The sequence below is a fragment of the Leucoraja erinacea genome, chromosome 25, assembly GCF_028641065.1.
Source record: "Leucoraja erinacea ecotype New England chromosome 25, Leri_hhj_1, whole genome shotgun sequence".
Lineage (NCBI taxonomy): Eukaryota > Metazoa > Chordata > Chondrichthyes > Rajiformes > Rajidae > Leucoraja > Leucoraja erinaceus.
In genome coordinates, this window is record NC_073401.1 from 31,857,997 (window position 1) to 31,883,949 (window position 25,953).

A 25,953-nucleotide genomic window follows, 5' to 3' on the forward strand; every position below is an offset into this window, starting at 1 on the left:
AGCCTTTATTATTCAACTTGTGTTTTTCTTTAGCGAGACTCAATGCTTTGCACAGGAGTCGGACTTCTCTCGCAGTCGACCTTCATCAGACTGAAGTAAACGTGGTGAAATGTTTCTGCATTGTACCGTTAGCTAATCCAGCTTATTGCAACTGTCTCTGCAAAAATATATCTGTCAGTGAAGGAACTATCGTATCTTTTGTTGTAATATAGCTTTTATATTTGACTGCTTTAATATTGGTAAATTATTTACAGACTGCGTGGGTATTTTTGAAGCAAATCTCAACGGTTACATTTCAAATGCTGTTTCTATTCTTGTCAGTACAGTAGGCAGTAGTCCACTGGGCCAGATCTTATGCTGAGAAGGTGCTATCAAATGCAGGTTTTGAGCACGCAGAAATTCTGGAGTTATCAATGATTTATTCCTCATCTACGGGCTGTCCTGTCCTCATCCACACATAAGGGAAATCAGTAATCCAATAAACATTCCGGGTTTACATGCTAGCCTGCTGAAATACCGTGAAAAGCATAAGATGTGTGGCAAGAATTTTGTAATACCCTTGGATAAATATTTCTTTATTAATGTTATTGTTTTTATATTCAGCTTTGTTTGTGATTTCATATCTATCTTATTCTCATATATGTTCCAATATTAGTTTGTGCTCTGTGGGATGCTTATACGTTTTGCTAACATTTGCTCTCTGGGAAACCTTCAAAGTGGCTACACGACCACCCTTTGGTGAAATCACAGTTGGAGGCCACCAGTGATTAGTAACTGTGCTTCTTAAGCTGAGACCGAGGTCCCTGCCACACACACACATTCGCTCGCTAGCTCTAGTACACTGCAGTTCAGTGATGAGTGACTGCACTTTGCGGCTGACTGCAGCACCAGGCTCCCAATCCCAACTGAGTGGCAACAATTGCTTGTACGTTAATTATAATGATCCTGCAAAGAGCGTTATATACGTAAGAAGCCGTAGATTTTCTTGCTGTGGTTTGCCCAGATCGAAAGTACTACAGCAGTTGTTTCACAACGCCAGACACCCGGGTTTAATCCTGACCTCGGGTGCTGCCTGTGTGGAGTTTGCATGTTCTCCTGGTGCTCCGTTTTCCTCTCACATCCCAAAGACCTGCAGGTTTGCAGTTTAAAATGCATTTCGTTGTCTCTGTACTGTACACTGACAATGACAATTAAAATTGAATCTGAAAATTGAATCTGAATCTGAATTAATTTACCTCCCTAAATATCCCCCTAATATATATAAAGCGGGTGGGGAAGTGGGAGAACTTAAATCTAGTGTGAACGATGGTCGGCATAGACTTACCTAGTGGGCCAAAGGGCCTAATTGGGGGGGAAAAAACAATTCCTTGTCTTTGAAAAGCATGATAAAGTTCTTCCGTTTCTCTCCTTTAGGTCACTAGTGAGATTTCATACAACGTTCCAGCTATGGAAGTGAAGAAATTCCGTCGTGTCTCAATAAAAAATGCAAGGATTTCAAAAGAGAAAGAGAGGAAGGAAAAGGAAAAGGAGAAAGAGAAGGAAAAGGAGAAGGAGAAGGAGAAAGAGAAGGAAAAGGAGAAAGAGAAGGAGAAGGAGAAGGAGAAAGAAAAGGAGAAGGAAAGGGAGAAGGAGAAGGAGAAAGAAAAGAAGAAAGAGAAGAAGCACAGGAAGAAATCGCGGTCAAGGTCCCAGTCGCGGCCCAGATATCGCCTGAGGTCCAGATCCAGGTCGAGGTCACGGTCAAAAGCAAAACATTCTCTGCCGAGTGCCTACAGAAGCGTCAGACATTCAAGGTGTGTTCTTAAAGTTAATATGTGGTCTTCTCTCCAGAGATGCTGTCTGTCCCGCTGAGTTACTATAGAATTTTGTATCTATCTTCGGTGTAAACTAGTATCTGCAGTTCCTTCCTACACATTCCTGTACTAAACCCTGAAATCCTTGATTACTGGGTCATTCTTAAAGCTAACAATCCCAGACTGAGAATCCACAATATTTGCTACTCCCTCTGTTAAGACATTTCTTCTTGTCTATACTATATGGTGATCCTTATTTTGTGACTATGGACCCCCCCCCCCCCCCCCCCCCCCCCCCCCCCCCCCCCCCCCCCCCCCCCCCCCCCCCCCCCGTTCTAATCAGTACCTCCATATCTATGTGTAGGAAAGAACTGCAGATGCTGATTTATATCATAGGTTGACACAAAATGCTGGAGTGACTCAGCGGGACAGGCAGCATCAGACTGAAATGTCACCCATTCCTTCTCTCCAGAGATGCTGCCTGTACTGCTGAGTTACTCCAGCATCTTGTGTCTAATCAGTACCTCCATATCTACTCTGTCAAGCACCATAGGAATGTTATATGTTTCAAGCCGATGCCCGGATTATTTATTTGTTTATTTATTGTGCATCGGGTGGCTGGCTGTGTCACCTACTGTATGATTGGGCACTGCCTACTATGCCTTCAAACACACATGAGCTGTGATAGTTAAATGAAAATCTTCTGCTCTGTCTGGCCAGCTTGTCCTGGTGCAGTAGGCATGATATATATGCATTCAAGAAGGAACTGCAGATGCTGGAAAATCGAAGGTACACAAAAATGCTGGAGAAACTCAGCGGGTGCAGCAGCATCTATGGAGCGAAGGAAATAGGCAACGTTTCGGGGCGAAACCCAAAGGAAATAGGCAACGTTTCGGGTCGAAACCCAAAGGGTTTCGGGCCGAAACGTTGCCTATTTCCTTCGCTCCATAGATGCTGCTGCACCCGCCGAGTTTCTCCAGCATTTTTGTGTACCTATGATATAAATGCAACCTCTCTCCCACTCAGAATAGTGAGACCTACTTGGTTCAGTCAAATAGATAAAACTGCCTGTTTTGGAGTTATAAGAAATTTGTCATCTTCGTCTCTAATTGATCTGGAAGATAATTCTGACCTTGATAATTCTGTACAGTTCCGATCTACTCAACCAGAACTACTTTGCTCAAATTAAATTCTGCAGGGAGATGAGGTTATTCTAGACGTTCTGCAGTTCCGTGTGTGGTTGTCTTGAAGTTACCTACAGCCTCAGCATTGTAGTCAGAGTTACTCAGTGCAGAAAGCAAACCCATCATGCCTATGCTGTACATTGTACTTGCCTAAATTAACCCACTTACCCATCTTTTATTCATAGCTTTCTGTGGTTTGGTAATCCAATTACTTATTTGCTTGCTTCTTGAATGTTGCCTCGATACCTGCTTCCACCACCGTTCCAGGCCCCAGCGCATCCCAGATTCCAACCATGTTAGATGAAGTTTCATGGACTTCAAACGCCGGAGGTCCATAAATTTGTGTCTGTGACTGTAGCATAATTGCATTTTGTTTCAGCTCTTCCAAGTAAACCATGGGGATATGCACCACTAATTAAATTGTCATTATTTTCTCCTCCTGTGTTTGTTTAATCTCAAGTAGCTATTATTTTCTTCTGCGTTTGTTTAATACTTTTCTAGACACTTCATCAATTTTTACCTATTGCTTGGTTTTTTTGGATAGATATCGAGCATGCCATCAGACACAGTCATTTAGACAAATTATGTGGTGTGCTGTGCAGGCATTCATTTTTATTTGTACTTCAGCCATAGTATATTAAAAGTCTATTAGCTGTAGGCACATACAGGGATATAGAAAGGCCATTCAGCTCCTCAAGCCTTTCCCACCATTCAATTAGAACATTATTGATTTGCCTGCTTCACTTGTTCCTAGAGGCAACTGTAACCTTTACTGTACGTTCATATCAATGCCGCATTGATCTCAATTTAAATGTTTTCTATTTGATTTCTGGTTTCAACAGTTTATTGACGGAGAGCTTCCCAGGTTTCCTCAGTCTTTTGTGTGAAAGAAAGTCTGCTCGCTGAGGCCCCATTCTCGCTTTTTGCCCAATGTTAAAAGCTGCCAGGGCTCTTGTTTTGGCTGCTTAGATTGGGTGCTTTTTGTGTTGTTAATGTGTTGTGTAGTTATCTGAATCTTTGGCACTGTTACAGCTCGGATGGAGACTGCTCAGCTCATGGTGTTTCAGGATATGAATTCCACTTTATAATGACTTGCTGTCTGACAGACCTTTTCATTGGATCACGTTCAGTTCCTCACCAATTGTTTTTTTGAATCTGTGACCTCTGGTCCTCCTGTGAAAGCAGATCCTTTTATTCATTTCTGGTTAGACCTCTAACACGTTGAGCTCTTCTTGTACATCTCCTTTTCCCCCCCACCTTACAGTCACAAAACAGAAAACGGGCCCTTTGGCCCATCTCATCCATGCTGACCCAAGATGCCCCATCTAAACTACGTTTGGCCCATGTCCCTCTAACCCTTCCTGATGCTGCAAATGTTTTCACATTTTTATCCAGGTGCCACAAGTGAATCTGCTTCCATCATTCCCCACTCACTACTTGATACCTGATACTTTCAGCCCTTTTGCCTGTTATTGTTATTATATTTCTCTGGTTTCTTCCTCTTCTATCCTGGGGACACACGCACTCTCTATCCCAGCTAGACGCCTCATGATTTCAAAGCTGTGAATAAAGGCATCAATCCAGGCAGGTGCAGTGGTCAGGGAGGACATGATGGGCTTGCCTTCTGTGCTGAGCAACTCTGACTACAATGCTGAGGCTCCCTTTCTACCCTCAGTGTTGCAATGAAAAACAACAGCAGCTTCTCCAGTCTGTCCCCGGAGAGGGCTCAGAAAGCTGCAAGCCAAAGACGGAGATGCCATTAACTAAGCACCGCTTTACTGAATAAATCTTTGTTTTCTTTGGATGTAGATCAAGATCGCCTCATGGGCGAAGAGTTCAGTCATCAGAGAGGCGACGCGAGGAGAGGGACAGAGACCGAAACGTCCCTACAGCTTATCGAGTCGGTAACAGCTCAGATATAGGTGCCAGAAAGCGATCAAGGTACGTTTCCCACATGGCAGATCCGTCCATACTGTAATACTGCTGAGAATGTAAAGAGAACAATCTTGGAAGTTCTCTGTGGATCAGGCAGCATTCACGTTTGGGGAAGCAATTAACATTTCAGTTCAATGAAACGTCTTTCTGTTCTGATGAAGGGAAATGTATTGATGTTCTCTACATTGCTGGCCATGTCAGTATTTATGGCCTGTCCTTATTCCCCTGAGAGGGTGTTGTCTAGAGAGACCACTTTATCATTTTATCTGAGAGCATGTCTATTAATAGCATTAGTTGTATCGCCACAATTATGGCAATGCACTCCATTAAGCTACTTGCAAAAGCTTCTAATCTCATTCCCTTCAGATGAGTAAGCCTGCTGGTTGTGTTAGCAAGGCACGTTTGAATTTAGCTTGCAAGTGGGGCATGGTGGCACGCTGTATAGATGACTGAGTTGGCAGTTCCAAGCTCTGGTGATCAGAGATGCTGGTTTCAATCCAACCAGAGAAGCTGCGGAGATTCAATTTAATATCAGCGATGGCAACCATAAACTTGCAGGATTGTGTGAACTTGTGGGATTGTGTAGAGCTGAGGCTCTATAAGGCGCTGGTCAGGCTGCATTTGGAGTGCTGTGAGCAAACTTGGGCCCCATATCTGAGGAAGGATGTGCTGGCTTTGGAGAGGGTCCAGAGGAGGTTTACAAGAATGATCCCATGGAATGAGTGAGTTAACCTATGATGAGGGTTTGACAGCACTGGGCCTGTACTCACTGGAGTTTAGAAGGTTGAGGGGGGACTTCATTGAAACTTATAAAATAATGAAAGGCTTGGATAGAGTGGATGTGGAAAGGATGTTTACATTGGTGGGAGTCTTGGACCAGAGGTCACAGCCTCAGATTTAAATGGAGCTCTTTTAGAAAGGAGGTGAGGAGGAACTTTAGTCAGAGGATTAATTAATCTGTGGAACTCATTGCCACAGAGGGCTGTGGAAGCCAAGTCAGTGGATATTTTGATAGACACATTCTTGATTAGAACGTGTGTCAATGGTTATGATGAGAAGGCAGAAAAATGGGATTAGGAGGCAGCGATCAGCCATGATTGAATGGCAGCGTAGACTCAATGGGCCGAATGGCCGATTTCTACTCCTACAATTTGAGAACTTGTGAAACCAATTCACTAATATCCTTTGGAGATGGGGACCTGCCAGCCTTGCTCATCCTTGTATTTTGTGGGCCTCTTGATGTACAGTAACAGGGTGGGCTCAGAAATGGCCCTGCAAGCCACAGATCAATAACAGTTTGAGATTGACAATACATGATGGCCTTGCCAGTGACACCCACACTAATCAACATGTAATACAACGATAACCTTTGCTTTTTGCCTTTTAACAACACAGAATTTTTGGAATTAAATTGCAAGGTTTAGCTTAAAAAGCTGAACTTTGTTATAATTGGAGGCGAATAGGCATAATCAGAACTTAAAAGGGGTATTTGTATGCAGCTGGTTTATTGGAACGATAATCATTTACAGCTCAGTTGAATGCATAATACCCATATTTGTGGACATGACCTCTACAGCAACATAATTTAGTTTATTGTCACGTTTTTTTGTTTCATGCTTGTTTGTTGCCTGCTGGGCAGTGAGCAGAAAGACCACATGATTACAATCAAGCCGTCCACAGTGTTCAGATACAGGATAAAGGGAATAATGATTAGTGCAACACTGAAGATAAACACAAAACGCTGGAGTAACTCAGCGGGGCAGGCAGCATCTCTGGAGAGAAGGAATGGGTGACCTTTCGGGTCGAGACCCTTCTACAGACTGAAGAAGTGCAACTATGGAATCTGAGTGGGTACGGACCCGAAACGTCATCTGTTTATTTTCTCCACAGATGCTGCCTGACCCGCTGAGTTACTCCAGCATTTTGTGTCTATCATCATAATGAACCAGCATCGTATTGGGCCGAAACTCTTCTGGAAATAGGCAACGTTTCGGGCCGAAACCCGGAAGGGTTTCGGCCCGAAACGTTGCCTATTTCCTTAGCTCCATAGATGCTGCTGCACCCGCTGAGTTACTCCAGCACTCTGTGAAACGTAACCTATCCATGTTCTCCACAGATGCTGCCTGACCGGCTGAGTTACTCTAGCACTCTGTGAAACGTCACCTATCCATGTTCTCCACAGATGCTGCCTGACCCGCTGAGTTACTCCAGCACTCTGTGTTTGTGTAGAACCTGTCACATCTCCCTGGACTAACCTGTTCTATTGGGGTGGGAGATTGCAACCTTCATGTGGTCCGCCCTGTTTCGACGAATGCAATCAACCTGGCGTGCACAATCAAATCGGATCAAATAAAACAAGTTGTCCTACAACTTTAGGCTGTGCACACCATACGCAAGAAGAAGAAGACCAGTTCTATTCTTAAATCCTAATAGCCCACGCAATTATAGATAGACAATAAAGGCTGTTAATGCATGGTTTGTATGCCAACAAGCGAAAGGATATCGTTTCTTAGAGTTCTGCATGTGGCAATAAAACAGGCAACATAATTTTCCTGAAATGGAGTTGAAGCATCAATTTGGATGTTGACTTCAGTAAGGTGAATGAGAAATATAATGGAATTTTCGAGTCAGTACATGACTTGTACAGTGATCTGGTCAGGTAAAAACCTGTTAAATGTGAAACTTCTAAATCACAGAGACATTGACAAAAGTTGCCAGATTTAGTATATATTCAGCTTTGTGGAAAGAAAGTTGGCTGTGTTTTAATTTAATTTGTTTTAATTGGTAAATTGTGCAGTTATATCTGAACCATGTTTCCAACCAAAGACATCAGGCACAGAAAAATTGTGGGGAGATTAACAACCTGGTCATAGCTTGGAATGAGGCAGTGTGGTCGTGGGAAGAGTGGAAGAGTTCAGGAAACATTGGAGATGGGGGCTTCCTATTGGGAGTGATTCAGTTGCTCCTCTCTATAACACTGCATCTCCCGTGAAGGATGGCTTTACATGTTATTGATGTAGTAGCCCTCACTGACAAGACTACAGGGCTATGTTGCCTCCCTTCTTCAAGCCCATTGCCATTGTCTGCAATAAGTTCTAATTGTAACCACATATATTCATGTTATACATTTCATTGATACTGTTAATGACCCTGTCCCACTGTACGAGGTAATTCAAGAGCTCTCCCGAGTTTAAAAAAAAAAATCAAACTCGTGGTAAGCAAGTAGAATGTACGTAGCGGGTACGTCTGAGCTCAGGGACATCTCTTAGTGGCTCCTAACGCTAACGGCAGGTACTCGGGAAATGCGGTATGCTCGGGAAGACTTGTGAAGATTTTTCAACATGTTGAAAAATGTCCACGAGAGCGGCCATTACGGTAATTCTCCGAGTTCGAATCAGGGCAAACTCAGGAGAACTCTTGGAATGAACTCATACAGTGGGACAGGGCTTTAAGTTTATTCTTTAGTTCCCAAAGTAAAGCATTTCCTTGTGGAGTTTAACAACATGAATATCTGAATAATGCCTTTGCAACGATCATGTTTGATTCAGGAGATTATATAAATGATGGAGTATGAAACATAAAAACATAGACAATAGGTGCAGGAGGAGGCCATTCTGCCCTTCAAGCCAGCACTGCCATTCAATAGGATCATGGCTGATCATCCACAATTAGTACCCCATTCCTGCCTTCTCCCCATATTCTTTGTGCCAATGAAGCCAAATGTGGTTGTTCTATGAGATAATTAAGATATATCAGACCTCTTGAAATTTAAATGTAATATATTTTTCCTATTCTTCATGAGCTAATCTGCTTCGTGTATGAAAAGCCATTTTATTCATCATTTGTGTAAGAGCATAACATTTGTTGTTAAGCTGTCGAATATGGATACAAGTACAACTGCTGATCATCCATATAATCACTTTTCCACCTTGCCTATAATGAAGGCTTTGAAGGGATATCTGTAGTTATTTTGCTTTTATCAATTTAAATTCACATTTGTACTTCCATCACATTCTTTCCAGTTGCCCTCAGATTTATTTTGGAAAGAACTTTATATCTAACTGTCTCTCAATCGTTTCAGCTTAGTGCTTTATACCAGCAGTCTAAAAGAAAATCCTTGAACTACTTAGAGTAGCATTATCTTCGGTGCTCTGAATTGCAAAATCCGAATAGCAAATAATGTGACATTTAACACTTCAAAAAAACCTGACCACAAATATTTGTACAAAAGAACTGAGAAAAAAGCTGCACGGATATATTTATACACCAATGTTGTATTGAAACACAACACTGCTCACATTAAGCACTAAGTTGAGATCTGTATTTAAATGGCCCCTTGTAAATCATTTCACAGTTAACATGAGTTCATATGATTGAGATGGCCTTGATGCATTCAGCACTTTTAATCATTTTGGTTTAGAATTAATTCTGCATAAGGTGAGTGTGTTTGGTTATTCCAAAAGGAATGTTGCAGGGAATGAGCTGTGGAGAAAGAAAAGATTTTTAGTTTAGCTTAGAGTTACAGTGCAGAAACAGACTCTTCAAATCACCTGGAGCCATCCTATACACACACACACACACACACTAAGGACAATTTACATTTATACCAGACCAATTGGTCTACAAACCTGCACGTCTTTGGAGTGTGGGAGGAAACCGCAGCACCTGGAGAAAACCCACGCAGGTCACGGGAGAATGTACAAACTCCGTACAGACAGCGCCCGTAGTCAGGATCGAACCCGGGTCACTGGCGCTGGGAGGCAGCAACTCTACCCGCTGTGCCACCCTATGTAAAAATAGTGAAGTTTCAGGTTGAAGACCTCTCAAGAGAGTGGTAATTAATTAAAGATTCATGGGTGCAAATACTGAGACATGGAAGGAGGGAAGGAGGAGGAGCTAATGGCAGGAAGACCCGGCTTAAGGAGCGTGGTCTGTGAAAAGCATAGTTGGTAGAAATTAAATGGGGAAGAAAGTCCAATGATTGGTTGCTCTTCTGGATGGGTCATGGGCTCTTCTCTATTGCCCTGCTTGTTGATTTTCATGTTTCCACTGGGTCAGACGGTCACAGCTCAACTCCACTGTAAACATGTGGGTTAGTGGCTGGTGCTTTGTTGACTGCAGCCAGTGGGGTTTTAGATATGTTCTCTGGCACTTGCAAAACTCGGTGACACTGGCCAGGAATCTTCATTTAATGTGACTGGGACCATGAGAAAGAACAAGTGGCCAGGTGCTTCCAACAGCTATCGTACAAACAACCAGTCAAAGTGTGTAGGAAAGAACTGCAGATGCTGGTTTAAATCGAAGATAGACACAAACTGCTGGAGAAACTCAGCAGGACAAGCAGCATATCTGGAGAAAAGGAATGGGTGACGTTTTGGGTCGAGACCCTTCTTCAGACTGATGTCAGGGGAGTGGGCAGGACAGAGACAGTAAGACTGGGATAGAGAGGGAGAGCAAGGGCTACTTGAAGTTAGAGAAGTCAATATTCATACCACTGGGGTGTAAACTGCCCAAGCGAAATATGAGGCGCTGTTCCTCCAATTTGCGCTGGGCCTCACTCTGACAATGGAGGAGGCCCCGGACAGAAAGATCAGTGTGGGAATGGGAGGGGGAGTTAGTGTTGAGCAACCGGGAGATCAGGTCGGTTTAGGCGGACTTTGCGGAGGTGTTCAGCGAAACGATCGCCGAGCCTGCGCTTGGTCTCGCCGATATACAGGAGTGCACTGGGACCAGTCTGTGTGATTTTTGATTTTGCTGCACAAGTAACTATGCTCACATCCTCTTTAAGCAGCAAAATGATGTCTACCCAGGAGACACTGGAGCCTCAGTTATACCTCAAAAGTGGCACAGTGGGGAAGGTACCCATGATGAAGCTCTCTGCGCTGGGTCACAAACCCACAACTTGAACCATGGTTCACATCTAAATACCACTCGCTTCCTTCAAGCTAGAGAGCGCTGATACTAATTTAGTACTCTTCTTCATTACTAACATGATTCCTTGTAACAAACGTGGATGTGTAGAATATTAATGTAGTCTCCCAACAATGGCCTTTTGACAAGTATTCACTGAAACAGAGAAAGAAACTTTAGAATACAAAGCACTCTCTGAACATATTTTAACGATGGTGTGGAAAGTTTGAATGTTCGGGATAAACTTACCAATTAATTCAAAATTATAACTTTTTTATAAACTGTGCAGAAGACTTTATTTCAAAGATGCCTTACTCATGAATTTCTTTCCTAAAATATATCTTGAAAGGTCTCCATATGAGAAGAAGAAGAAAAAGAGTTCAAAATCTCATCCGAAGTTAAAAGAAAAACCTTTACGTTCGCGTTCGAGGTCTTTATCACCAAAAAAATCCAGCATGAAGTCTTCAACAAGAAGTTCTGCACATTCGACTAGTTTGTCACCAGCAGAAAGCAGAGATTCCAGTCAGGATCATTCAAGGTAATGTCCTTTCATAGTCTTGTTATGCATAAGCTACATATTCATTTCGCCATATTACTTAAGATATGTTTGTAAGTATCGCAGCTGATGAATGACAAACAATGTACAAAGTAAGCAGGCCTGATGTTGTTTCTGTCACTTGTTAAAGCTCCTGAGGTGGACAGGTAGACCTGTCAGCGCTTCACAGATGGGCTCCTCCTCGTGTTACACTGAAAGCTGACCCTATTCTTCCATCTGCTTGATTAGGATGAAAACTAATTCAGAATTGATTCCCCAATTAATCACGTCCACCATTTTAATCATTTCCATGAGATGGGTTTAAATTTTTTTTAATACTTTGAATATTCCTGAGTGATAACTCTCTGGGTGTAAAATAATAAATTATTTATTTAAAAAAAAGCAAAGGAAGAAAGCACAAGAATATGGGCCCTTGGAGTCTGGTACCATACGGGAGTCCTATTAATGATGTGGTCCATGTCTCTGTTGTACCTGGAGCCTTGCCGTGAAATTGTCTTTTTATCAGGCTGGAAATAGTTTCTATCTTTTTCTGACAAGCTAACATTTAATCTCCATTGTTTATTTAGTATTCTAGCCCTGCATGATTACAAAGTTAATAAAACTGGTGAAAGTTTAGAGGATTTTATAGTCAGATACTAAAACATGGTTATTCTGGTGTTTATGTGAATTTGGCATCCATTATCACAGTGCTTGGTTTATCCTTTGTTGGCAGTGTCGGCATCTGGTCTTGAATTATCTTGTTCGTGAGTCCTTCAAGGACTAATTCTTTGTAATATTATTTGTCTTGTATTATTGGAATGTTTCTAGCAATGCACAGACTGCTTCAAGGTTAAAGAACATGAGTTTTATTGAATCCAGAACCAGAGGCGGGGGGGTCACAGTTTAAGAATAAGGGTTAAGCCATTTAGATATTGATATGATATGCCATTTATTGTCACTATACATGTACAGTGAAATTGAAAGCTGCTCGTACTCAGTGCATACATATAATTTAGTACAAAAAACAAGAAACAGAAAAACAAAAAACAGAAGGGAGAAGGGGGGGGGGGGGGGGGGGGGGGGGGGGGGGGGGGGGGGGGGGGGGGGGGTGGGGGGGGGGGGGGGGGGGGGGGGGGGGGGGGTAGGTGCACAATTCTGCGGCGCTATATACATATATACAGATGGAAGTCCGGGTGTTGGGCTGTGAAGTCAGTGCATGTGTGAATTTGAATTAGGAGCAGTTATAATTTTCGGAAAGCAACTATTCCTGAGTCTATTTGTCCTGGATTTGATGCACCTATAGCGCCTTCCAGAGGGCAGCAGGTCGAACAGTCCAAACGCAGGATGGGAGCTGTCTTTGATGATATTCTTCATTTAGAACGATATGAGGAAAAGCTTTTTCACCCAGAGAGTTGTGAATCTGTGGAATTCTTTGCAGTGGGGGCCAATTCTCTGGATGCTTTCAAGAGAGATTTAGAGATAGCTCTTAAAGATAAAGGAGTCGAGGGATATGGGGAGAAGGTAGGAATGGGGTACTGATTGTAGATGATCACCGTGAATGGCAGTGCAGGCCCGAAGGGCCGAATGTCCAACTTCTGCACCTATTGTCTATTATACAAAAATAGTAAGCTCTCGAAATGTTGTTTTTCTCCACATGCCACACCTGGTGAGGGGGGGAAAGAAGATTAAAAAGGATGTGAGGGGCAACTTTTTCCACACAGGATGGTGGTGTGTGGATGAAGCTGCCAGAGGAGGTAGTTGAGTCAGGTACTGTAACAAGACATTTGGACAAGTACATGGATAGGAAAGGATTGGTGGGAAAAGCAATTGGGAGTAGCTTGTTGGGCAGGGAAGAGTTGGGCCGTTTCCATGCTGTTCTAACACTGATCTGATTGCACATTCCCATTCTACTCATCCCTCCAACTTTCTAAGTTTCCTTCTTTCTAGAATCTGCCAAATTTTAAATTAAAACAAACTCTATTTCAAAAAACATGTACTACCTGAGGAATGACTTTGGCTACTTCACTTGCCAACATTGTTCCTGTCTGGTGTTGTGGCCATTGTGCTAATGAATGATGTGTGAGATGTCGGAGCTTGCCAGGGATCAGCCATTGGACTGCTCTTTCACGCTCCCAGCTGCCATCCTTCCACCGCAGGTTGGCTCCCGTCTGATCCGAGGGGCCAGTGCATGTCCTTTCTGAGCCAGGTTAACATGTCCTACTTGCAAAATAGTTTGAAAGACCCTGCTCTGTGCTCCCTTCACTTAAAACAATGTTTTAAATTGGACATTTTCGAAAGTCACAGAGCCTGATGGATGGCCCTTTAGCTTGAGCCCACCAAGTCCATACCCCCAGTCAGGGGCGTATCTGTACTAATGCCAGTTCCTATCATATAGTCTGCAGCTTCAGTTCCATGGCACCTCAAGTGGTGGTCTGGGTAGTTCATGAATATTCTGTGAGTCCCTGCTTCCATCAGCCACTTACACAGTGAGTTCTGAAGCAGTCTGAAGAAGGATGTCGACCCGAAACATCCTCCAAACATGCTGTCAGACCTGCTGAGTTACTTCAGCTTTTTGTGTCTATGTCATTGTGTCTCCAGATCAAATCACCTGGGTGAAAGTAATCTTCAAATCCCTTTATCCCTCCCTGACCCGAAACCTATGCCCTCTGGTTTTGGATACTTCTGTTATCGAGAAAGGTTTCTTATTGTCTCCCCTAACAATGCTGCACTTAATTTCTGACCTTTCTCCAGTGTAATCAAGTCCTCCCTTTAGTGCAGTATAAAGACTACTGTGTACAATACTCTAGCAGTGAGCCAAACTCATTTATGTTTGAAGTTGCACCATAATCATTCCTCCTGCTCGTATATGCTGTGCTCTGACTAATGAAAGCGGCAGGTAAACTGTATGCTACTTACACCACCTTATCTACCTATTCCACCACTTGATCTACCTGTTCCACTACCTTATTTAGAGTTTAGAGACACAGCTCAGTAACAGGCCCTTCGGCCCACCGAGTCCACACTGACCAGCGATCCCTGCACATTAACACTATCCTACACTAGAGATAGTTTTAACATTGACTCCAAGCCAATTAACCTACAAACTTGTACGTCTTTGGGGTGTGGGAGGAAACCAAGGTTCTCGGAGAAAACCTACGCAGGTTACGGGGAGAATGTAAAAACTCCGTATAGCCACGCAGCAGTAGCCAGGGTGGGACCCAGGTCTCTGGCGCTGTAAGCAGCAGCGTCAGGCAGCAACTCTACCGCTGCACCACCGTGCAGCCCCATCTACCTGTTCTGCCAGCTAGAGAGAACCTTGGACTTGTTCAGCAAGATCCTCAACTCCCCGCGGCCATTAATTGGGTATGTGTCAGTGCTTCCAAACTGATCACCTGGCAGTTATTACAATTAAATTCAACCTGCCATTGCTCTGCCCATCTCATCATTTGATCGATCACAAAGCCTGTTAAAACAAAATTTGAAAAAAGGGCTTTTCGGGGCTAAAATATAAATCTAAGCACTTGGAAAAAAAATGTATACAATTCAGAACAATTCACTGTATTTGAATCGACTGAATGAATCAAATAAAGGAGAAAGTGACCCCAATTTACTGTGTGTGTTGAATGTTTCTTCCCATTGATTTGTTGGGCTCCTGAGAATTGTTCTTGGTGCTCCCCTATTAACAGAGTCCAGTGCAGGCATCCACTGACAGACATTTAACTGGAGTGGATGCAACCCATGCTCAGGAGACTCATGTTTCCACCCAGTTAATTGGGTTAAAGCTGGCACAGCTGAGCAGCTCTGCCTGTTCTGAAATAGCAGATTGGGTCCATAAAATACAAGTTGAATCTGCTGCTTTGTACTGTCAGAATCTTCATTCTTTGGTTCTCCCCAATCGGGTTCAGCTCTGTGTCATGCAGTGTGGCCCAGACAGTTCTTGTAAAGCCTCGAAATTTAGTTAAAATAGACGCACAATGTTGGGGTAACTCAGCGAGTCGGGAAGCTGCTGTGGGAAATGTGGATAGTGGCGTTCTGGGCTGGGACATATTGGGAAGGGTCGCCTATCCATAGAAACATAGAAACATAGAAATTAGGTGCAGGAGTAGGCCATTCGGCCCTTCGAGCCTGCACCGCCATTCAATATGATCATGGCTGATCATCCAACTCAGTATCCCGTACCTGCCTTCTCTCCATACCCTCTGATCCCCTTGGCCACAAGGGCCACATCTAACTCCCTCTTAAGACTGTATCTCTGCAGAAGATCTGAAGAAGGGTCACGACCAGAGATTCACCACTCCATGTTCTCCAGAGATGCTGTCTGACCTACTAAGTTACTCCAGCACTTTGTGTCTTTTATTTTTGTAAACCAGCATATTCAGTTCCTTGCCTCTATATTTTGGAATCAAGTTATTCTTTTTCCACTCACTGAAGTACATATTTGCTCCAAATGCTTGACTGCTTCATCAAATTTGTCCAACCTTGTTCAGTGTTGACTGTAAATGTGACCAACATGTAGTGCACACCCAAATTTAGGTTGCTTATGTAGATTAGAATTTCATAGAACGCCCATAATTCATGTTCAATACTTTGCTAAACGCATCCGTCCATCCTGGCAGAAAACTGAATTTAAAACACAAAAAGCCACTACACTCAGTGGGTTGGGCAAACTGTGCAGTGAGAAATGGAGTTAGCATTTCATATGGATTACCTTTCATCAAGACATTTTACTCTCCCAACTTGTACATATCCATCTCTAACATACTCCCACATCATCATTTGACCAGAATCATGAGTCAGGATGTTCATTGAAGAATATATGACATGTTTTCAGAAACACTGGGATCAAGGGGATTGGATAGACATCATCTCCTTTGTTGCCTGACATTCTCAGGCATACTTTATTTTTACAAAATATGTGGGCTTGTTTCCAGGTCATTGCAACTCCAACTATCAACTAAATTACAATGCGTGTATTTGATTCCTGATCTCACTCAGAGCTTGTGTACAGACATTTCTTGTAATTGAGTTTAACTGTAGAATAAGAGGCACTTTCACAGAGTGCTGGAGTAACTCAGCGGGTCAGGCAGCATCTGTGGAGAACATGGATAGGTGACGTTTCACAGAGTGCTGGAGTAACTCAGCGGGTCAGGCAGCATCTGTGGAGAACATGGATAGATGACGTTTCACAGAGTGCTGGAGTAACTCAGCAGGTCAGGCACAATCTATGGAGCTAAGGAAATAGGCAACGTTTCGGGCCGAAACCCGGAAGGGTTTCGTCCCGAAACGTTGCCTATTTCCAGAAGGATTTCGGCCCGAAACGTTGCCTATTTCCTTCACTCCATAGATGCTGCTGCAGCATAACTTAGCGGGTCAGGCAGCATCTGTGGAAAACATGGATAGGTGACGTTTCACAGAGTGCTGGAGTAACTCAGCGGGTCAGACAGCATCTGTGGAGAACATAGATAGGTGATGTTTCACAGAGTGCTGGAGTAACTCAGCGGGTCAGGCAGCATCTGGAAAACATGGATAGGACCCTTCTTTAGTCTGCTTAGCTGTGTGCCTTGAATAAACCATATAACAATTACAGCACTGAAACGGGCCATCTCGGCCCTTCTAGTCCGTGCCGAACACTTATTCTCCCCAAGTCCCATGTACCTGCACTCAGACCATAACCCTCCATTCTTTTCCTGTCCATATACCTTTCCAATTTATTTTTAAATGATAAAATCCAACCTGCCTCCACCACTTCCACTGGAAGCTCATTTCACACAGCTACCACTCTCTGAGTAAAGAAGTTCCCCCTCATGTTACCCCTAAACTTCTGTCCCTTAATTCTCAAATCAATGTGACCAACCTGTGTCTATTCCATTCTCACTTTCTGCCTGAGTACATCCTTAAACATTCTCAGTTTTCTCTCATACATACTTGCATTTTTTTTCCCAGTTGTTAATTTCAATATTAAATGTAACACTTTTAAGGCTACACTTAATTGGTCTTGGAATTGATTTTGCAGGAACATATTAACCAAGATCAAGTGGAATGTAATTATATTATTGCTGTTGCTCACAAGTGCCCTCATTTCCATGCCCAATCTGCTTTGTGAATAATTTACCAACACCAAGTCAAGTTAGCCTCACCTCAACGGATTTAAAGCCGTTTTGGGGTGTTTAAAAGCTACAAACTGAAGCTGGTGGAGTGGCTACAAATGACAACCATACAAGGCAGTGGTTCTTAACCTTTGTGGCATACCTACGCGCATACGTCAACAACATACAGTATGTGGATATGTTTTTCATGAGTCCCGGTAAAACCCCAAACAATTCCCTGATCCCCAGGTTAAGAACCATTGATATAAGGGATATATCTTTTTTAATACGATTAGATTGTTGAATCCTAATTTGTCACCAGAAGGATCCATGATCTACCAGTGATTGCTTTTTGTATTTGCGTGTGGAGTGGCCAATTTCACAACCAAAATTTTAACTTGCTCTTAAAATCATTCTGTGAATTTGATTTATCTGAAGAAATTGTAATGTCATTTTAACCAACTACAAGGTTCCTTGAGGAATAAAAAGGATTAATTTGATGCATTGCATAGCCAATGACATGTAGATAAAATCATATCTCCCAATCCATGTGGCTAATTTGCTTTTTGATAAAATAGTTTTTTGTGTTTCAAGTTACTCGCCAAATGCATTAAACCAGTCTAAAAGGACTAGTCATCATGCTTTGAACGGGAGCTGCTGTTGTAGCTGGATGGCCTTGCTTCAGAATTGTGACATGTTCGAGATGAGCAGATTGTAAGATTTGGGGGTGAGAGCACTAACGTATCTAAAGTGGAAACCAGAAGTGCTCAAAATTACCCCAAAACCCCCACGCACGGGCAAAATAGGAAGTCATGGAATGAATGAAGGAGAGGTACACATGCAGAGGCAGAACAGGAGATGGGGGAAAGAGCTGTGAACTTCAGTTGTTGACTGTACTGGGCCCAGTCAGAAGATAAGGTGGTGTGTGTGTGTGTGTGTTCCTAGTGATTGCATTCAGCTGTAGTAAAGGGACGGACGTTGGAAACTTGGGGCCGGCCTTGAGTCTGTCTCCTCAGCATTGTGTGTCCAGCTCTGTGTGCTGTGGTGTGGTCTCTCAGTTGGCTGAGTTTATCTGTATTCTCTACCACTATTGCATGGTTTGGTTTGGGTGTTGAGACTGTACAAACATGATATATCCAATATGGCTCCTGTATGGTACGTTATTAAAAGGAGAGCGGGCCAGCAGCGTGCTTCTTATTGTTGCCTTCGTTCCTCCCAACAGCAGACACCTAGCTGTTCCTCTCTGAAGTGGCATTGCTTCATCTGCTGCTGGGAAATGGGGGCTAATGTAGCATTATCTGTGTCAGCAGCATTTAGCTTTTAAAATCCCAAGCTTGCCACCAACCAGTGTTAAACATCAGAGCTCTTGCTTTCCACATGATGAAACATTGTCCCAGGGGTAAACAGCTTTACAGTGGGTACTACAAGATAACTGACACACAATATGTGTTGTTGGCAAGGCTGCTTTCCTGAATTAAAATATAAACATTGATAGCCCATATTGTCAAAAGTGTTTTACACTGGGAAATGAGAATAACTGAATAATAATAATAAGTTTATTTATTTTTAAATTGTATTTACACCACACAGGTTTTTTTAGAATTTTCATTACAAAAGAAAAAAAGCTGGAACGTATAGACATAATGTGAAAATCTTTGGGTGTTGGTTAATAGTTCTGACCGGTGGTCCTTGTTTCGTTTAGTTATGCAACATAGAGACGGGCCCTTCTGCCCATTGAGTCCCTGCTATCCATGAATCACCTATTCACGCTAGTTCTATGTTATCCTCCTCCTTCATACTAACCTGCAAACCCACACATCTTTGGGATGTGGGAGGAAACCAGAGCACCCACAGGATACCCACGCTGTCACAGGGAGAACATGCAAGACTGGATGCACATAGCTCTACTAGCTGTGTCACTGTGTGTATTGTGTACACTGTGCCGCCCCTAATGTGTATTGACATTGCTGTTGTAGTCCTACCCCTACCCATGACCAGGATCTCATACATCTCACGCTTGTGTTGGGAATGGGTGCGGTTTTACTGCCTCAGTTCACTTTGAGGTGTCCAACCCTTTGACACGAGTTTGTTCACTTGCTGGCTCCTGCATGATCGCTTGGAGCTGGACATCCCATATGGTAAAGTCGTTAACTGTGCCTTGCTGTTTAAATGTATGATGTACTTCTTGCTCTTGAGCTGCTGTCTGCAGATACAGGTTATGTCAGTGTCTGAGCACAGGAACAGTATTGTAAGAATAGGGAACTTTTATATTACAAAGATTGGAGCTTCTTTACTTCAACTGTTCAGTGTGATACAACTGTTTAAAAATAATAATATTCATGTGTGAAGTGTTTCCAAAAGTTGCACAGTCCAATAAAGAGGTTGTATCATTCTAAAACTGATGGGAAAGCAAGAAATGGCAAAATTCTACACAAGCCAAATTCACTGAGCCAGTCTCAGTACCACATTGGACATAGCCGGTATCCAGTCCGCCTCTACTGCTCACCTGGTGTCAACCAGTCCACTAGTATAACCATTGGATCTGGTGGCATCAAGACATTTTACACAGGGATTGAGCAATTGTAATTTCCTATGTAATGTTGTGACAATAGCCGTTATGTACATGTAGTGGGGACAAAGTGCGGCAGGGGGGCAGAAGATGTCTGTGATGTTCCGGTGACACACTACCCTTTATTCTCTTTATGTGGGAGTGCCATTGTTACAGTAGTTGACCTCTCGGTCATGACTGACCATGGGTGCTGCATCCTGGCAACACAGTAGTTGACCACATGTTCTATTATCCTTGGATACATAGATCAGTAGATCCATTGATTTTGGGGTCTTCCCTCTGCACCCTGATCTATTGCAAGACACTCAAGTCAGCTTGATGTGACTTAATGTGCTGTACGTGTCACTGGACCTTCCTGATTTCTGGCCACTATGACCGCTGTCCCGTCTGCTTTCTCACCGGACTCAACTTATCATCCTGTACCCACTGCCAACTTTTTAGGGGGGACCTAGAAAGAAAGACTGAGAACTTGGAAAGAAAATGTAGAAGATTGGATGTCAGACATCGACACAGAGATATTGAGGAATGCCAGCCTGTTCAGCACCAAACATAACATGCCATGAGTGAGCCCAGGGAGACCTCATCATTGTGGGACAAATATCTCGAAAAGCTCAAGAAGCACTCCCAGAAGTTTGACCGTGATGGGTCTTGGGAACAAAGCAGGTCTAGGGCTTGAGAAGTCCCCTGCGCCATTTCTGCCAACTACTATGGTACAGTGGACTGACTCTAAACCTACTGGTCCAACATCAACTATTTGGGCTCATCTTTCCCACACTGGTTGGTGAAGGAGCAGACTGCAGCCAATTTATGTTCACGTCGATTTTAATCAGCAGAGCCAAACCTGTGGTCAAATGAAGCATTTTTGGCATGGTGTAGCATCAAGATCTATTATCCCCCCCGCCCCCACAGTGAACATGGATGTGCATCATTACTAAACTGCCTTTTATATTATTTGCCTTGCACGGACAAAAAAAAAAGTTGTGTTAGCTGCAAATTTGCCCCTCGATGTTTTACTAGCCCTGGTAGTCCGACTGAAGGGAATTTTCCAAATAACTCCAATACCCACTAAATTAGGGTCTAAGGTCATGTAGCAATCTCTCTGAATGGCCGATATTAAAAATCCCAGCTCCACTGGCAAGTTTCAATGAAACCTGCCAGGTGAATTTAATTTTTTTTTCATGTTACAGACCAGTCTGGTCTAAAATACAATGTACAAGACTTGTTCATTTGTGTTATACTTTTGACCCCAGAGATTTGGAAAGGGATATTTGTGGTCTGTTCCTTCACAGTTTCAGCAGCATGTGTGAGATGTTTGCACTAGTGAGAGTGTAGTTTTGAGCTTAATGTGCTTGGGCAGCTTGCTACTCACAGAAGTGGTTCTCATTGCCAGCTTGGAGCATTCCCGTCTTAGGTTGGAAAATGTGAAGCAAATTAATGACACTGGGTTGTCTGTTTATACCACTAATTACATAGAGAAGTAATTCAGTCTAATTACTTATACTGTCTGCAATCCTTGGCACATTTCCAGGTATAGTGAAGTTGACAAAAGCAGCAAGACATAAAGAGAGCAAAACACAAAGCGCTGGCGGTACTCAGCGGGTCAAGCAGCTTCTGTGGAGGGGATAGTCACGTCTGAAGAAAGGACCCAACACAAAATGTCTGTCCCTCTCCCTCCACAGAAGCTGTCTGACCCGCTGGGTTTTGCTCAAGATTCCAACATTTGCAGTTCCTTGTGTCCACACAGAAGAAGAACCATGTTGCTTAGGTGCAGGGCAAGGTTTGACCAGATGGAAGAATGCAGTGTCTTCCCACAAGCTGAAGATAGACACAAAGCTGGAGTAACTCAGCGGGTCAGACTGCATCTCTGGAGACAAGGAATAGGTGCCCTCCCCACAGGCTCTTTGGTTAAGAATAGTTGGACACCATACATTACCTTAGTGTCAAAGTGATAGACACTTGATCAGAATGACACCCTGGAAGAATTCAGTTTATATAGTTGTGGAGTGTGAGGAATGGCGTTGTCTGAGCCAGCATGCACAGTTCCCAGTTGATAGTGGCGATGATGTGTTTTGGTGTCCTTCATCCACCCTGGTTCTTTCAGATATTTCACTGTATCATACCGTGATATTAACAGCAGCATTGTGTAGGAAAGTCACAGCAGATGTTGGTTTAAACCGAAGATAGACACTAAAAGCTGGAGTAACTCAGCGGGACAGGCAGCATCTCTGGAGAGAAGGAATGGGTGACGTTTTTGGGGACGAGATCCTTCTTACCCGAAACGTCACCCATTCCTTCTCTCCAGTGTCCCGCTGAGTTGATAGCGGCATTGTTTGATGTGCAATCCTGAAGCTAAATTTCAAGCTTGCTTTGCTCCTCAGATGATGCGTGCCTAGTAGCATTGAGCCTGGTGCTGCGGGTGACTAGTGTTTCCCAGTGCAGGCAGACTGTCACTGACAGCCAGGTGACTAGCACATGTTGCTGATTGGTGGTGGGCAACGGTGGAGAAGCTAATTGACCGTTTCCATATAGGCCTTTCTGTTAGAACACTTTTATTGGGTTGGGCTACCTTTCCCCATTTACCTTGGGCCAACGGAATCAAGGGATATGGGGAGAAAGCAGGAACGGGTAATGATTCTGGATAATCAACCATGATCATATCGAATGACAGTGCTGGCTCGAAGGGCAGAATGGCCTACTCCACCTATTTTCCATGTTTACCCGCCAATATCATCAAAAGATTGTGCAGAACTTAGTTTTCTCCAGCATTAATACAGTACTTGATTTGCATTAATACAGTATTTGTATTAATTAACAAGTATTGCTAATTAATACTTAGTTCAGCATGACTCCTGTTCAGCAACAATTCCCAAGTCTTCCCTTCCCTTTGAAGGAGAATGTTTTAAGAGCTTTGTTTACCCCGTACTATCCTTTACCAGCCGCCTGCCCCCACACTAGAAGGTGAGGGAAGAGAAAGCTGTATTGATTTCCCACCCATCACAAGGGTCAGATTCTAACTCTAGTTCAGTCCAAGAACAATGCTTGCATTTTACTTTCCCAATGACAAAGATCAGTTCCCTGAATTGAGATGACTTCTGCGTCCATTGCTGATGGTACATATATTAGAAAAGAGCAGCACAAAGCACCTCTCTTGACGTGGTGGAAGTTACAATGCCCTTCAGCTGAAAACGGTGACCCTCCACATACAATATTCCCATTATTCAGGGATGTTTGACTTTGCAGAATCAAAGCTGCCTCCATACCAGCGTAAACAGCTGCAGTGGAAAATTCTTTTTATCTTTCACCCATTCATTGAGTGACTATTCATTTAATTTACATTTTATGAAAAGATAATTAGTAGCCAGGCCACCTCACAGATCTATGTTTGTAGCTAGAGTCCCGGTTTGAGACTGGAAACTTTGTCGCACTCATGTTTTGAATCATCGAATTCATTACACTTGAGGAATGGCGATGTAGAACTCTAGTGAGGTTGACGGAGACCAGACCTTTCCTGAACTCTCTTCATGCTGCCCAAATGATTCAAGTTTATCCATTCCCTCATCCCAAATGAAGGGCAGCCTTTTACAGTCATTATCTATTCTGAGCGCTGCTGGATATTGTGCAAAAGCACTTTAAGTGTTGCTGCCTCAGTAATGGTGGGGAGTTTTGAAGAGATAAAGTGCACCTACCTACCAGATCTCAAGCCCAAAATCAAGCGTTGAAGATGGCACATTCAGCACCACATGGGACTCGCTTTGAAAGGTCACAATTTGTTTGTTCATGGAGGATAATGAATTAAATGAATAAGTTAGCCTACCTCTGGTAGAGTCTCAATTATTTTGTTAATTGCTTATCCTCTGGCTACACCTCGCCCCCTTCCTCCTTTGTCCCCCTGATCTGGGAGTATGGGCTTGTGCTTTTTCAAAATCAAAATTAAAACCAGTAATTAATGAGCTGATTTCAGCTGCATTGCCACCAGATCCTTAGTTTGCAAACAACTAAGGAATGTTGCAGGGCAGAATTGGGATGTAAAGGATGGGAGGGCCAGTTGGCCGTGATATCTGATTGTAAGGGGACATTGTCCCTGTGCTTTTGCTTCCCCCTCTATCCGACTGGGCTTGTTCATTGGTATGTGAAGGATAACTTCATTTGAAGAATGGAGAAGACCTTGCCAAAGGTACGTCACTAACTTTCCTGATAACAGATGTGATTAGTAATTAGTCGACTCAAAGTTAGTGGGGCTTGGAAAAAGCTGAGAGGGTGTCACGCAGGGTGTGCAGCAGCAGCAGCAGCAGAACTTTACCCTACAACAGCCTTGGATAATAAACGGTTCAAATGAAATAGTGTTGATTTAAAATTTAAACAGGCTTGACCAGCTAAATATGTGTGCTGTCCTTAATCCAAGTTGCATTCAAAAATAGATTGAATTATAATTGTCTCACAGTAAGATGAATATATTTAAAAATATTTTCACCATACTGAAAGAATGTTAGGCCACATGTTATGTGTTTTCCCCCATGTAGTAATGTAACTGTTTTTCTGTTACATCTTTTAGGCTGCTCAAACCTATCATTGCCTCTTATCATTGTGTTTCCGTATAGCAATTTAGTTTAGTTATGCAGCTAATGAATAGTTTAATTTTAGAGGTTTTGGTTCCATTTAGTTTTTTTCAATTAATGAACTAAAGAATTGATTCTAAAGTGGTTTTTTTTTTTTTGTTTTTTTTTTGTAATCAACTAATTACTTTACCCAAAGCTAGCAACATATAACTACCCAATTTGTCTTTTACTCCAGGCCAAGTAGTTTCAATTACAAGTATATAATCAGGCAAAGCCGCCATGCTTGGCTGGCACGTTAAAGTTGCCGATGTTCTAAAAGTGGTTTTGCTGACACTATCACAGCAGTACACTGTATAAGTGTGAATAGCAAGTAGCCAGCAAAATGACCCGTTGTAACAGCATGAGAACAATGCACAGATTGTCAACTCAACTCAAATTGACCTGTTCCCAACAGCTTTTATCTGTGATGCATTCCTGTGCTGCTTGTAACATTGATATTTTTAGTTTCCCTGCCATTACTTGGCTAACATGGGAGAGTTTATAGTTCATAGATATGTAAGAAATAACAAGATGGGATTAAAGATATCGAACAATGTTTGGATGTAACGGCAATGCAGAATTTATGTTGTAGATTCTTGCTCCAAATGCATTAAACATATTGCATGTAAGTGATAATAGTGCCAATAGACCATAATTTTGTCTCATCTGTAGGGGTGGCTCACAGGAAAAGGATGAAACAGTAGCGGCAGAACTTCTATCAACAGTGCAGAGTAAAATAACTCAGGTATGAAATGTAATAGTAACTATTGTGGCAGATATTTTTGGTATGAATTACTGCGAGCAAGCCTGCCCGGTATTGCTGATCTGTCACTGGTGTTGTGGACTGCACTCCTTATCCTCACCTTTGTCTAGGTTTGGGTGGATTACTCTCAGTGAAAGGCTTTCCAATCAGATCAGATATACTGCACAAAAATAAAATCAGTTCCAACTCCAGTACAATCCAGCAGAGCAAAGGGGAAGATACAGAGTATAGTTCTCGGCAGTCTTTATAAGGACTATTTATTTATATCTGGAAGTGTAAAGGTTAAAGGTGAGGTGTAGATTTAGTGGGAAGCACTGCAGTCCTTGCCTGATGATTATGATCACATTATGATACAAGTATCAGAAATATACAAGAAGGGATATTGAAATTCTGTTGAGCATTGTACCTGCAAACTACATTGTGGCTCCATCAGCCATGGAAGGATTGCATTTCCTACATGGCCACAGTGTCACTACCTCAAAAGTATTTCAATGTCTTTGGACGGTTTGCTTTAGGTATAGCTGCATTATTCTCACCTTTACCAAGGTCCAGTGAAAAGCTTTGTTTTACTTGTTATCCAGAC

At 42.8% G+C, this 25,953-nt stretch overlaps 1 protein-coding gene across 5 annotated transcripts in view; it reads left to right on the forward strand.

The window, feature by feature from the left end:
* Positions 1–25,953, forward strand: part of sfswap (splicing factor SWAP) — a 103,850-nt gene that overhangs the window by 76,645 nt on the left and 1,252 nt on the right. For 4 of the 5 annotated variants that reach the window (XM_055655502.1, XM_055655504.1, XM_055655503.1 and 1 more), the window contains exons 14-17: positions 1,414–1,793; positions 4,787–4,918; positions 11,172–11,360; positions 25,280–25,352. In XM_055655502.1, coding sequence (XP_055511477.1) covers positions 1,414–1,793; positions 4,787–4,918; positions 11,172–11,360; positions 25,280–25,352 — 774 coding nt within the window. Of the gene's footprint in view, positions 1–1,413; positions 1,794–4,786; positions 4,919–11,171; positions 11,361–20,453; positions 24,187–25,279; positions 25,353–25,953 lie in introns of all 5 variants that reach the window. The other variant, XR_008725483.1, reaches the window with a different exon arrangement.